The sequence below is a fragment of the Vulpes vulpes genome, chromosome X (assembly GCF_048418805.1).
Source record: "Vulpes vulpes isolate BD-2025 chromosome X, VulVul3, whole genome shotgun sequence".
Classification (NCBI taxonomy): Eukaryota; Metazoa; Chordata; class Mammalia; order Carnivora; family Canidae; genus Vulpes; species Vulpes vulpes.
Genome location: NC_132796.1, coordinates 30,975,980 through 30,988,985, shown reverse-complemented (window position 1 = coordinate 30,988,985; position 13,006 = coordinate 30,975,980). Strand labels below are relative to the sequence as shown.

The 13,006-nt window shown below is 35.4% G+C and overlaps 1 protein-coding gene across 1 annotated transcript in view; it reads right to left on the bottom strand.

Annotated features, from left to right (window-relative positions):
• CFAP47 (cilia and flagella associated protein 47) overlaps positions 1-13,006 on the bottom strand; it is a 503,092-nt gene that overhangs the window by 367,467 nt on the left and 122,619 nt on the right. Inside the window, exon 25 of the mRNA XM_072744557.1 lies at positions 6,126-6,321. Within this exon, the coding sequence (XP_072600658.1) occupies positions 6,126-6,321 (196 nt within the window). The remainder of the gene's footprint in view (positions 1-6,125; positions 6,322-13,006) is intronic.

The window sequence follows — 13,006 nt, the reverse complement described above, 5'->3', positions numbered from 1 at the left end:
ATTTTTTTGTTAGCATGATTTTAAGTCTTAAGAAATTCTCTACCCACAGATGTTAAAATTGTTTCCCAAAATATTTTTAAAAAAATTTTCCTTTCACATTTAAAACTTTAAGCCATTTGTAATGGATCTTTGTGTATTATGAGACAGGAATCCAGTTTGAAATATTCCCTACAGATAATCAATTGTTCTAGTGCCATTTATTGGCTAGTAACCTGTCTTCTCCAAAGATCTACAACACCATTTTTTTGTCAAACATTCACTATCCATTCATATATTTTTTTGTCAAATATTCACTATCCATTCATATATGGGTTTTCTGCAAGTCTCTTTATTCTATTCCTTTGGTCATTTTATCTACCACTATACCACTACCATATTGGTTTAGTCTTGATATTTGGTAAGGCAAGCCCTTCTTATCTTACTCTTCTTCAAGAATGACTTGGCTATTCTTTTTTTTTCTTTCTCAAAGATTTATTTATTTGAAAGAGACAGAGAGAGAGAGAGAGGAAGAGAGAGAGGGAGAGTGGAGGGGGAGCAGAAGGAAAGTAAGTCCTCAGCAGACTCTGCATTGAGTGCAGAGCCCAACATGAGGCTGGAACTGAGATGAAGACTTGAGCTAAGATCAAGAGTAGGCCGTTTAACAGTCACCCAGGCACCTCAATGCTATGTATTTTAAATAGTGAACTTATATTTGCCCATTTTGATAAATGACCTTCATAGCTTAAAAAATTTACCAGATTCTTTTAATTTCCTATATAAAAGTCATCTGTAATCTACAGATGACAGTGTTTATTTTCCTATCCTTACTTATTTTATTTCTCTTAACTTCATGTATGGACTGTTTTTCAGGAAAATGTTTTAGAAAGGCAGTGGTAATAGGCGTCCTTGCCTTTTCTTTTTTATTTAAAGGGAATTAATTTATGTTCCAGTATCCCTGATAATGTCTCTTTTAGATTCATGATAGAAAATTTTTACAATTTAAAGGATGTCTCTTTTATTCCTGTTTAAGAGTTTTATCATGATTGGTTTTGGAATTTTATCAAATGCTTTTCTACTGCTTCTATGGAAATGATCATATCATTATTCTCTTTAATTTGTAAATGTGGGAGATGAAACACAAAGGTATTTAGATTTTCTAACATTAGGCAAATCTTAAAATCCTGGGATACAACCGAGTTGGTCATGATTTATTAATATATTTATATTATATAATTAATATGTATTACATTAATATGTATACACAATTTAATTAAGGATCATTACATCTATAGTCATAAGAGAGACTGGCCTATAATTTATTTTTCTCATACTGTCATTGTTTGATTTTATAATAAAAATTTTTGACTTAATAAAACAAATTAGAGCACATTGTGTCTTTTTCTACTGTCTGGAAGAATTTCTAAAAAGTTTGAGATACTAGTTTCTTGCAAGTTTAGTAAAACTTGCCTGTAAAAACATCAGAAGATTTCCTTTTAAGATTTTAAATCTTTGAATCAATATTCAAAGACTATCTATGTATTCCCAGTATGGTTTTAGTAAATTCTATTTTTTTCTACAAACTTCTCATTTCATTTAAGTTTTCAAATCTGTTGGAAAAAATTTCTTCATAGTGTTTTGATTATCTCATTTTTCTCCATTGGAGATGTAATATGCTCCATTATTCTTAATATTATTTAGTTGTACCTTTTCTCTTTTTTGTTCCTCATGAGTGTCACTGTATCAGTATCCATTGTATTTTCAAAGAATCAACTTGTGGGCTCACTGAGCCTATCTTCTATATATTTGCTTTCTATTCCTATAATTTCTACTCTTTTTCATTTTACATTCTGTATTCCTTAGGTTTAATCTATTATTCTTATTTATTAAGTTGAATGCTTGAATAATCATGCTTTTAATCATTTTTTAATCTACTATCAGCATTTAAGATCACACATTTCCATCTAAGTATCATTTTTGATGCATTCCATAAGTGTATGTATTTGTTTATTGCTTAACCATTGGAATATAACAGATGCAGTTAACACAGATGCAAGTCTAATTGTCTAAAGAAAGCAATAGATGTGACAGTACATATTTCAAGTTTAGTCTTCAACTTTAATACTCAAACACTGTTTATATCAGTGAATGTTGTTTTCATGTTTTGATACATGATATTTTAATTACTATTTATTTCAGAATTCAATATATCTTCTTTGACTCTCTGTAGAAGATATTTTTAGGGGCCCCTGGATGGCTCAATTGAATTGAGCGTCCAAGTCTTAATTTTGGCTGAGGTCATGATCTCAGGGTCATGAGATCAAGCCCCTCATGAGATTTTTCCCTCTCCCTCTCTCTGCCCCTCCTCCTGCTCACATATGCTCACTTTCTCTCTAAAATAAATTTTTTTAAAAAACAAGTTTAAAAAAAAATAGTTCCAAATCTAGGGCAAATCTCTTAATTTTTCTTTAATGATTTCAAAATTATGATTATTATCAGAAAATACAGTGTATATAATGTTAACTCTTTAAAATTTATTAAATTTGAAAGGGTGCTTGGGTGGCACAGTTGGTTAAGCATCTGACTCTTAGTTTTGGTTCAGCTCATGATCTCAGGATTGTGAGATTGAGCCCAGAGTCAGGCTCTGCACTCAGTGGGGTCTGCTTGGGATTCTCTCTTTCCCTTTCCCTCTGTCCCTTCCTTCCTCATGAGAGCTCATGCTCTCACTGTCTCTCTCTCTCTAAAACAAATAAATCTTTTTTTTAACTGTTAAATTGAACTATAGAATGATGCACTTTGTTTTTTTAAATATCTTCTATATGATTGTGAAAAATGTGTATTCTCTAACTGCAGGATGCAGTATTTTATAGTATTAGTTTTAATACTACTTTTAGTATTTTTAATAATGTTAGTATTAAATTAATGAGGCTTTTAAAATACCTTTTCAAATTTTCTTTATCTATGCAAGTGTTTTTGTCTTTTGGACTCACCAATAATTGAGATATGTGTTAAAACACCCTACAGTGATGAAGGACTAGTCAATTTCTCCCTATTATTTTTTTTTAAGATTTTATTTATTTATTCATGAGAGACAGAGACAGAGAGAGGCAGAGACACAGGCAGAGGGAGAAGCAGGCTCCATGCAGGGAGCCTGATGTACGACTCGATCCGGGGTCTCCGGGATCACATCCTGAGCTGAAGGCGGCACTAAACTGCTGAGCCACCCGGGCTGCCCTCTCCCTATTATTTTAATCTGGGGTTTATATATTTTAAGAGTATTTTAGTTGTGCATGCAATTTTAGAATTCCAAGTGAGCTGCATCTTTTATAATTAATGCATTTTTAATATTAAAACTATATCTTTACCTCTTAAATAAGGTTATCACATGTAAAATTAATACTGCTATCCAGCTTTCTTATGGTGATTCTGCTATACCTTTTCCTAAGATTTCAGTTTGTTGATTCTTAACTGGGAGTGGTTATGCATCCCAGGGGACATGTAGCAATGTGTGGAGACAATTTTTTTCTGTCATAACTATAGAAGGATGCCACTGGTTAAAGACCAAGGAGGCTGCTAAATATCCTACTATATACAAAATAGCCTCCAGTGGGGGGGGGGGGGGGGGGGAAAGCATCTTCCTCAAAATGTCAACAGTTCCTGAAGTCGAGAAACTCTGCTTTACTTTAATCTTTGTTGTCCTTATGTTTCACATATACCTTTTTAAATAGATAGTTGGATTTTTAAAATTACTTTAACTTTCTCTTTAATCAGAGAAAATTACATTTAAGATTTTGTTGATTTCTATACTGTTTGTATAGGTATATACAATCTTAGGTTTAGTGGATGCCCTTAAAAATTTACCCTACACACTTTGTTTTGAAATTCCTAAAAGTGGGGGCACCCGGGTAGCTCAGTGGTCGAGCATCTGCCTTTGGCTCAGCTCATGATCCTGGCATCCTGGGATTGAGTCCCACATTGGGCTCCCCACAGGGAGCCTGCTTCTCCCTCTGCCTATGTCTCTGCCTCTCTTTGTGTGTCTCTCATGAGTAAATAAATGAAATCTTTAAAAATAATAATGAAATAAAATGACATTCCTAAAAGTTATATTTGGTTCATTTTTAAGTCTATATAGTATAATTCCATGTTAATTACTAATTTTTGTAATGCTATCTCTTTTTATCTATATTCTGTGTCTGATAATTCCAATACCTGAATGGCTAAAGAGTCTAAGTTTCAAGATGGTTGGTTGTGCTGACTCTAATGATGGCATCTTCCCTTCCTGTAAGTTTTGCGACACTGGCTAATGCACTCATGTCTGGTTGATAGCAATTATGGAAACTGAAATATGAGCCAAAACTGAGGGTGACTTCATGTAGAACAGCGGTTCACAAAGTGTGGTCCATGTATCAGCAGCATCAGTTTCATTTGAAAACTTACTAAAAATACAAATTGTTACATACCATTCCAGGCTTCCTAAGTCATAAGTTCTGGGGATGGGAAGCAAAAATCTCTGTTTTAAAAAGTGTCTCAGGAGATGCTAATAGACATCAACATTTAAGAACGACTGATCTAGGGAAGATTTGCTGGCTTCCACTGAAAGGTAGAAGGATTTACTCATGTGACCTATTTTAGTCTCTTCCAGTGTCCCTGGATTAACCCAGGAATTTGAGATTGTTTTCCTACCTTGAAGAAGTTGTCTCAAGTTTTAAGAATAAGCCTGCATTTGGCAGATTATTACAGCTCACCACTTCTACTTTGGTTTCAGCTTATAAGTATGTATTAGTTTGGTTTGGTTTGATTGGAGCCCTTTGGAGACCTCTCGCATTTTTCAGAAGCCAGCAATTAATTAATTAATCAATTTAAAAAACATAAAAAACATAAAAAACATAAAAAACAGAATCCACTTGTTTTGTAGAGCAAGGGTACAAAATGTATCTAGGGCAATACAGTATTAGGGTTTGGGTTGCTGACAAATTAAAAAAAAATTAAAACAGATCGCACTCTGTTATAGTATGTACAGGTGATAGGCAGAATTTTGAGATGCCCCCCAAGAGTCCTGTCTCTTAGTGTACATACAAACTCTACATAATTCCCACCCTTGGGTGCCAGAATCTGTAAATACAGTATCACTTTGATGATTAAGTTGTGTTATACAGCAGTGGTAAAGGGACTTTCCATATGTAATTGACATCCCTAGTTAAATGAATTCAAATAAAGCAAAAGGGAGATTATCATGGGTGGATCAGAGCTAATTAGGTGAGATCTTAAAAGAAGGTTGGGAAGTCAGGGACTGAGAAGTCAGAGAGATGGTCTACTTCTGACTTTCAGTGAGTAAAGTACCATGATTGGGGGAGGAACCACATGGCTGGGATTTGAGGGTAACCTCTAATTGCTGAGAGTAGGTCCCAGCCAACAGCCAGCAAGAAAATGATATCTTAGTTCTACAATTAAATGGATCAATTCTGCCTACAACCAGAAAGCTTGGAGGAAGACTGAGCCTCAGATAAGACAGCTGCTATAGCTTGCACCTTGATTTCTGCCTACTGAGATTATAAGCAGTGGATGTAGCTAAACTAAGCTGGACTCCTAATGCAAAGAAACTGTGAGATAATAAACTCATGTTTTAAGGCACTAAGTTTGTGGTAATTGTCACATAGCAATAGAAAGGTTGCTTCCCGGGGCAGCCCGGGTAGTTCAGTGGTTTAGCGCCTGCCTTTGGTCCAGGGCCTGATCTTGGAGACCTGGGATCGAGTCCCACGTCGGGTTCCCTGCATGGAGCCTGCTTCTCCCTCTGCCTGTGTCTCTGCAATTCTCTCTCTCTCTCTCTCTCTCTCTGTGTGTGTTGTCTCTCATGAATAAATAAATACAATCTTAAAAAAAAAAAAAAAGAAAGGTTGCTTCCCATACCATGAAGAGAAATGTATCAAACATTTTTTTTCATATCAAACATTTTTACAAGAAAATCAAATGACAGATTATGAACTAATTAAGTGAGCTTTTTAAATTTTTTAAGTTAAATGAAGCTAAATATTTTAATGCTTCATTATAACTGTAGAAACAAGTCAGATATTGCTCATGACTCACATAACACAGACACAAACAAAAAAAGCACATTATGAAAATGTGGTTGATTCACATTAAGCATTTACCTGAAATAGTTTTGAGGTAAAATTTTGATATCCATCACAGTTGTAATATCCAGAGGAACGGGAGTGAAAAATATGAATGGAGGGTCAAATAATAACTTGGGTGACTTCACCTCTCCAACCAAGCATAGCATTCGATAGCAAACCGGATTATCATTTAGACGAATGGGAATATCAGCTGTGTATTTTCTAGGATGATCTAATGAAGAACAATTTTTAAAAGTATCTTAGATTTGTTCATATACATAAAAAAATTTACATAGTTTAAACCTTATAAAATATTAAAGTGTACTATGAGGTTACAGCTCAATGGGAAACAGATTACCCAGAAACTAGAATTACCCTGCCAAGGAACTTGAAACATGTAATGAAATGTCATTGATTCAAAAGTATTCTGAAGTGCACTATGTCTAGAAATAGAGCAGGTCTCCTTAAAGCAGATTATCATTATTATTGGAAAATACCTATACCTGAAGGAAACAGTGCAATGGGACTTCTTTTTGGGTTTGTTTTCCGTGCCTTAACAGGAGTTGCCCATCCCTTTAGCATTTGCAGTATGAAGATGAGGTCAGATAGTTGCCATAAAGGTCAAAGGGGACCAGTATTGAGAAATGGGTATGCTGCGAAGAAAGGAATATTGTTCCTCCCGGATTTCTAAGTTTATGGAAAGCTGCCAGGGTTGACTGGCCAATTTCACTTTGTAGGAAAAGATAGGAAATTCCCATATGGCAACTCACTATGAGGAGGCATTTTGTGTTGGAGAAAAGAGCTCAGCATCTGAGGCTGCAGGCTAGTCCCAGACAACAGGATCCATCTCAGCAAGCTGCTAATTCCCTTTTAGACCCAAATGCCCGAACACAGTGTCTCATAGAGAGAAAAAAGTGATCTGGTGAGTATGAATTCAAGGTATTATCTTAGAATTCAAAAACAGAACACTGAAATGGCCTGGCATAGATCAGGGCCATCAAGAGTATTACCAGAGCAAATGATGAGTGTTCCAGATGATGCATGTCCAAAGGTGACACATTGTGAACCATACACACAAAAAATGGAATCATTGAACTGATCATACCCGCTAGATCTCTCTGTACTGGGTGCCTTCACTTGGTCAAATCAGTCTTTTACTTGTTCATATAGTCTGAGGACCTTGGAAAATAAGATATGGCTGGAGAGGGAAGTGAATTAGTGACCTCCTACTAATAATGACAGATAAGCACAGGAAAGACTATGTGAAAACATGAGAAACTATATCTATACCTTGAGCTGGAGAATGAATTATAATAGAATTTATGTATTTAAAGCTTTGTAAATCTATAGAGGAATGGTGGTTTCTTTTAACAAATCTGATATTGTAAAAATTATTTTGGGGAGAAAGAAAATCAATTTCATTACTTCCAGAGTTAAGCAAGGTTTTAATTAAGACTTACTGAATTCCGAATTTCAAACGGGTTGCTTTGAGATTATTTCTGGGTTTCATACCTGTTAAATGTTTCTGAGGTCATAGAAAAAGTGGGTTCCCTGTGTAACCTAAAACTACTGGATATTCAGTAACACATTTTTCTAAGCTCAGGCGGGCCTTCTCTCTCATCTGAGATGTAAGTTATATAAATGTGTTAGAGGCATGTTTAATTTTCTTAAGAGTGAGGTTGAAATCCTAAGAAGGCAACTCATAGATTTGACTGCTTAGGCTTAGCCTCATACTAAAGGAAAAGTCAAATTGAAATGTCTCTTATTTCCTTCTAGATTGTCTATTTCATTTCATCTGGATAAAAATGTTGACACAGACATAAAGGAGAAGCTCTATACAGAAATATAGATGGTGGCTTTAGCTGGATTGGCTTTACTGTAATTTCTTTCAGGATCAGACATAGTAGAAACTGAGAAGAAATACATAATGAAAAAGTAATTACTTTTACAAAATAAACTTCAGAATGGGAAGAGTGTGCAATGTTCTTTATTATATTTTCATAGTTCTAAACAGAGATAATAAAAGATGAAACATTTTTCAAACTTATTAATCACAGTACTCTATGTACTGTTTCCCACACATGAAACTAAAGTGATTATAAAATGCCACACAGAAGAAAACAAACAAACAAAAATATGTCATGCTAATAGATGTACCAGGACACCGAGTTAAGGCAACACAGTGCTAATAGCATATTATGAGAAAACACACAGCTAAATGAACTACAAAAAGCTTAAAAGCCATAAGAGGTTCTTATCCTGCCTTTTCTGTTGATAACATAGCTAGTTCTTGGTATTTTATTTAGATTGCCACATTTTTTTTTAAATTATTTATGATAGTCACACACAGAGAGAGAGAGAGAGGCAGAGACATAGGCAGAGGGAGAAGCAGGCTCCATGCACCGGGAGCCCGACGTGGGATTCGATCCTGGGTCTCCAGGATCGCGCCCTGGGGCAAAGGCAGGCGCTAAACCACTGCGCCACCCAGGGATCCCGCCACATTTTTTTAAACGTATAAAACTGTACTGTCCCAAGGATTCTGATGCAAGTGATTTACTGAGGGTATGCTCTCAGAAGGAACCTGTGACAGGTAAAGAGAGAGAAGCAAAACTGAGGAGGTCAAGAAGTTATGAAACTTGTGATTTTATAATCCAGATTCAAACTGATCCCATAGGCAGCTATGGGATGTGAATTCACCAGAGATGTTGTTCTACCTGAGGGAGAGTTAGTTGGGCCAGTTGAGGTAGTAGCAGTGGTGAGGCTTACCCTCCTAGGCATCTCTGCACATAGCATCTTCCTTCAGCCAAGGGCAACCTTCTAGAGAAAGGGACAGATACAACCTGTCAGGAGCCAATACCACAACTGAGGGATGGATGGGAAAACCCAGTAATGGGAATCTGGATGGGCCCAAACAGCATATACCAGAGACTGCAGACCTAATGTTGCTTTACAAGTAAGAATAATTGAGAATAACAGGTGAATTACTACAACACCCTTTTAAATAGAAAAATCATCTAGAAATGGCATTTAGTGTGCTTATTTAGTTATGGCATATAAACTATAAAGGTATTGAAGCAGATGCTTTAAATTAAAGACAAATACCAGTATAGAGTTCTTCAAAAAGGGAAAAAAAAATATTCATAGATGTCTTTTCAAGCATCATCCTGCTGTTTCTTTGCTTCGGCCTGCTTAAAGAATCTAGTTGTCAATACCCTCATTTCCTGAAGCTCATTACCGGAAAGAATTCTGTATTTTTATGCAATAGGGATTCTCCTGTTGGGCATTTTCTAAGTTATGTGCTCCTGGGTTGTGAAACATTGAGGCTATTTACATGAGAACTCAGAACAATGTTATCTAACCACCCAAATTAGATTCAAGAACAATGGTTTGGTTTCAGAAGGGATTGGAGATCTGCTTAGAGACCAGTATGGGTCACATATTCTATCACAGCCCCAGTCTCTGTCCCTGTGGCAGTCCAAGGAAGAGATAAGAAAGAGGGAGTGAAAAGTAAAAACCACCTCGCTAAAACTTTTGAAAGCCCTGACAGTATAAGGCAGTCCTGCTTGGTGGCCAGTAGGACAGGTCTAGCCAAAGTGGAGTTAGGTAGATCTATTCCACTTTAGGTGATATTGACCACAAAGAATGCATTTAAAAGGCAATGGAAACAGAATGAGACATAAAGGCCCTGACCATGGCTCAGGATAAGAAGCTTATCCCCCAGTCAGATTATAAGAAAAGAAAATGGCAGAAGCAAAGTATAATCCATTACCAATGCCTGCTAGAAGAAAATGGCAGATGTTACAGGATAGCCCAAAGAACAAGGCTGAGATCTCACCAGGTATAACCGAAAAATCCTAAATCAATAATGAATGATCCATACACACACACACACACACACACACACACACACAAAGGCTGTCAACAGAAACTGTCCCTGAGAAACTTCAAGCATTGGACATATATACATATGAATATACATAAATATATATATAAGTTGTGGAATTGAAAAATACAATGTCTGAAATGAAAAATTCACTAGAGAAATTCAACAGCAGATTTGAACTAGCTAAATGGAGAATCAGCCAACATGAAAAAAGGTCAGTTGAATTTATTGATTCTGAAGAACAGAAAGAAAAAAGGCGCTTTTTTTTGTCTTTAGCTGAAAATGATATTTAAGCCTGAATTCTAAGCTACCTCTGAGACTTACTCATTTTCCCCTGAGTTATCTCCTATGTATACATAAAAATACATGTTAATAAACTTGGGTTTTTTTTTTTTCCAAAAAAGAAGAAAGAATGAAAAATGAATAGAGCCCCAGAGATCTACCGGGTACCATCAGGAACACCAATATATGCAAAATAAGAATCCCTGGGATGGAAAGGAGACAGAGAGGGAGAAACATTGTTGGAAGAAATAATGTGGAAAAAAAAAGAAAGAATGGCCAAAAACATCCAAAATTTAGTTTAAAAATTTTTAATTAAGAAAATATTAATCTAAACATGTAAGAATTTCAGTAAACTGAAGGAGCAATCAAAAAACTTCTCACATGGAACAGTCAAAACCCAAATGCACTCATTGGTGAAATCTACTAAACATCTCATGAGGAATTAATATCTATATATAAATACATTTATATTAATATATATATTAATGTATATGTATATGAGTATGTCCCAAGCCATTCTCTAAGACCACGGTAACAAAAATGAACACTTCTGTTTATGGTCAATTGATTTTGAACTAGGGTACCAAGACAATTCAATGCGAAAACAATATTCCTTTCAATAAATGGTGCTGGGACAAGTGAATATGCCATGCAAATGAATGAGGATTAGAGCCCTACCTTATACCATATTAAGAAAATAACTCAAAATAAGCCATAGACTTAAATATAAAAGGTAAAATTATGTGGCTTTAGGAGAAAACGTAAGAATAAATCAGCATAACCTCGGGTTATGTAATGTCTTCATAGATACGACACTGAAAAGCCAAAGTAGCGAAGGAAAATTTGGATAAATTAGACTTCATCAAAATTAAGAGCTATTTTCCATTAGTTATCATCAGAAACTGAAAGAGAAATCTCAGAATGAAATACAATATTTTCAAATTGCATATCTAATAAAATCATTTTATTCAGAATATATAAAGAACAGTGAAAACTCAAAAATTAAAGACAGCCAAATTTTAATATCAACAAAGGATATGAAGAGACCTTTCTCTAAAGATGATATACAAACTGACAAGTATATGTAAAGGTACTCAATATCATTAGTCACCAGGGAAATACAAATAATAACTAAAATGACATATTACACTCAATAGCATAGTAGTAATAAAAAAGATCACAAGAAGAGTTAACAGGGATGTGAAGAAACTGGAACCCTCATTCTTGCTGGTAAGATTTTAAATTGTTACAGTTGCTTTCTAAGACAGTTTGGCAGGTTCTAAAAATGTTAAACATCAAATTATCCTATGACCCAACAATTCCATTCCAAGAAATATAACCAAATAAATGAAAACATGTGTCCTCACAGAACTATACATGAATGTTCATAGCTATTTTATTCCTAACAGTCAAAAAGTAAAAATGATCCAAATGTCTGTCAACTGAATAGACAATGAATGTCTATGCACAGACAACATGTGATATATCCTTAAAATTACTGGTAATAGAAAGGAATTAAATACTGATTGATGCTACAACATGGAAGGCCCTTGACATTATTATGCAATGTGAAAGAAGCCAATCACAAGACGACACTCATTGTATGATTCTATTCATATGAAATGTCCACAGTAACCTTTTCCTAGAGATAGCAAATAGTGGTCAGCAGTGGCTGAATGGAGGGGGAGATGGGAGTGACTACTAGTGGGCATGGGCTTTTCTTCACAGGCAATGGATATGTTCTAAATTTAGGTTGTGGTGATGGTGTGACTATCCTAAAAACCAGTACATTGTACACTTTTTAAAAAATGTATTTTATGGTGTATGAATCAAATTTTAACAAAGTTGTAATTAAGAAATCATACTCAAAGGGCACCTGGGTGGCTCAGTTGGCTAAGTGTCTGCCTTCGGCTCAGGTCATGATCTCAGGGTCCTGGAATCAAGCCCCGTAGCAGCCTCCCTGCTCAGCAGGGAGTCTGCTTCTCCTTCTTCTCCCCACTCATGCTCTCTGTTGCTATCGCTGTCTCTCTCTCTCTCAAATAAATAAATTAAAAAATCTTAAAAAAAAGAAACCATACTCAAAAATAATCACATCTGAGTATGAATTTTATCTTTTATGGTATCTAATTTTAAAATATAAGCTTTTAAGCAAAATAGAAGGCATCTTCTTCTTCTAGTAGTATCTACACTTTAATGAACAATAAAAACAACTTAGAAAACCAGAAAATAAAGGCATTCTTGATATGGAAAGAACTACTAAGGAAAAATTGTGAGGGCTGTAGTCAGTGCCATATGAGCCGGGAAAAGTAAATATGATCTGCACTAGAAGAAAATAGATGAAGGTGACCAAAAGATCAAGGAGATGCATCCTGGTTCCAAATCAAAAGGCCCCTGTAACTCAATTCCAATTCCTTGAAAATTCCATTCTCCATCCAGCTGTTTGAATTGAAGAACCCAGAACTCTCATCCAACCTGTTGCTTTTGATCTACTAGAGTCTTGCCTCCTGCTACCTCAATGCTTTAAAGATGGAGAAGACTCTAGCCCACTGATCAAGCAGTGGGAGGAATGGAATGATGCAGTTACTGGAAATAAAATTCCAAAGTATTTCAACAACTGCTTGAGTAAGAAATAAACCCATACTATAATTTTGTCTGTGGGTAAGTTCACTGATACTGTTCCATTGTATAACTGATTGGAAAATATATGCCCAAAAAGGTGTTTTCAAAGGTTTAGTGATGACAGATAGAAAAA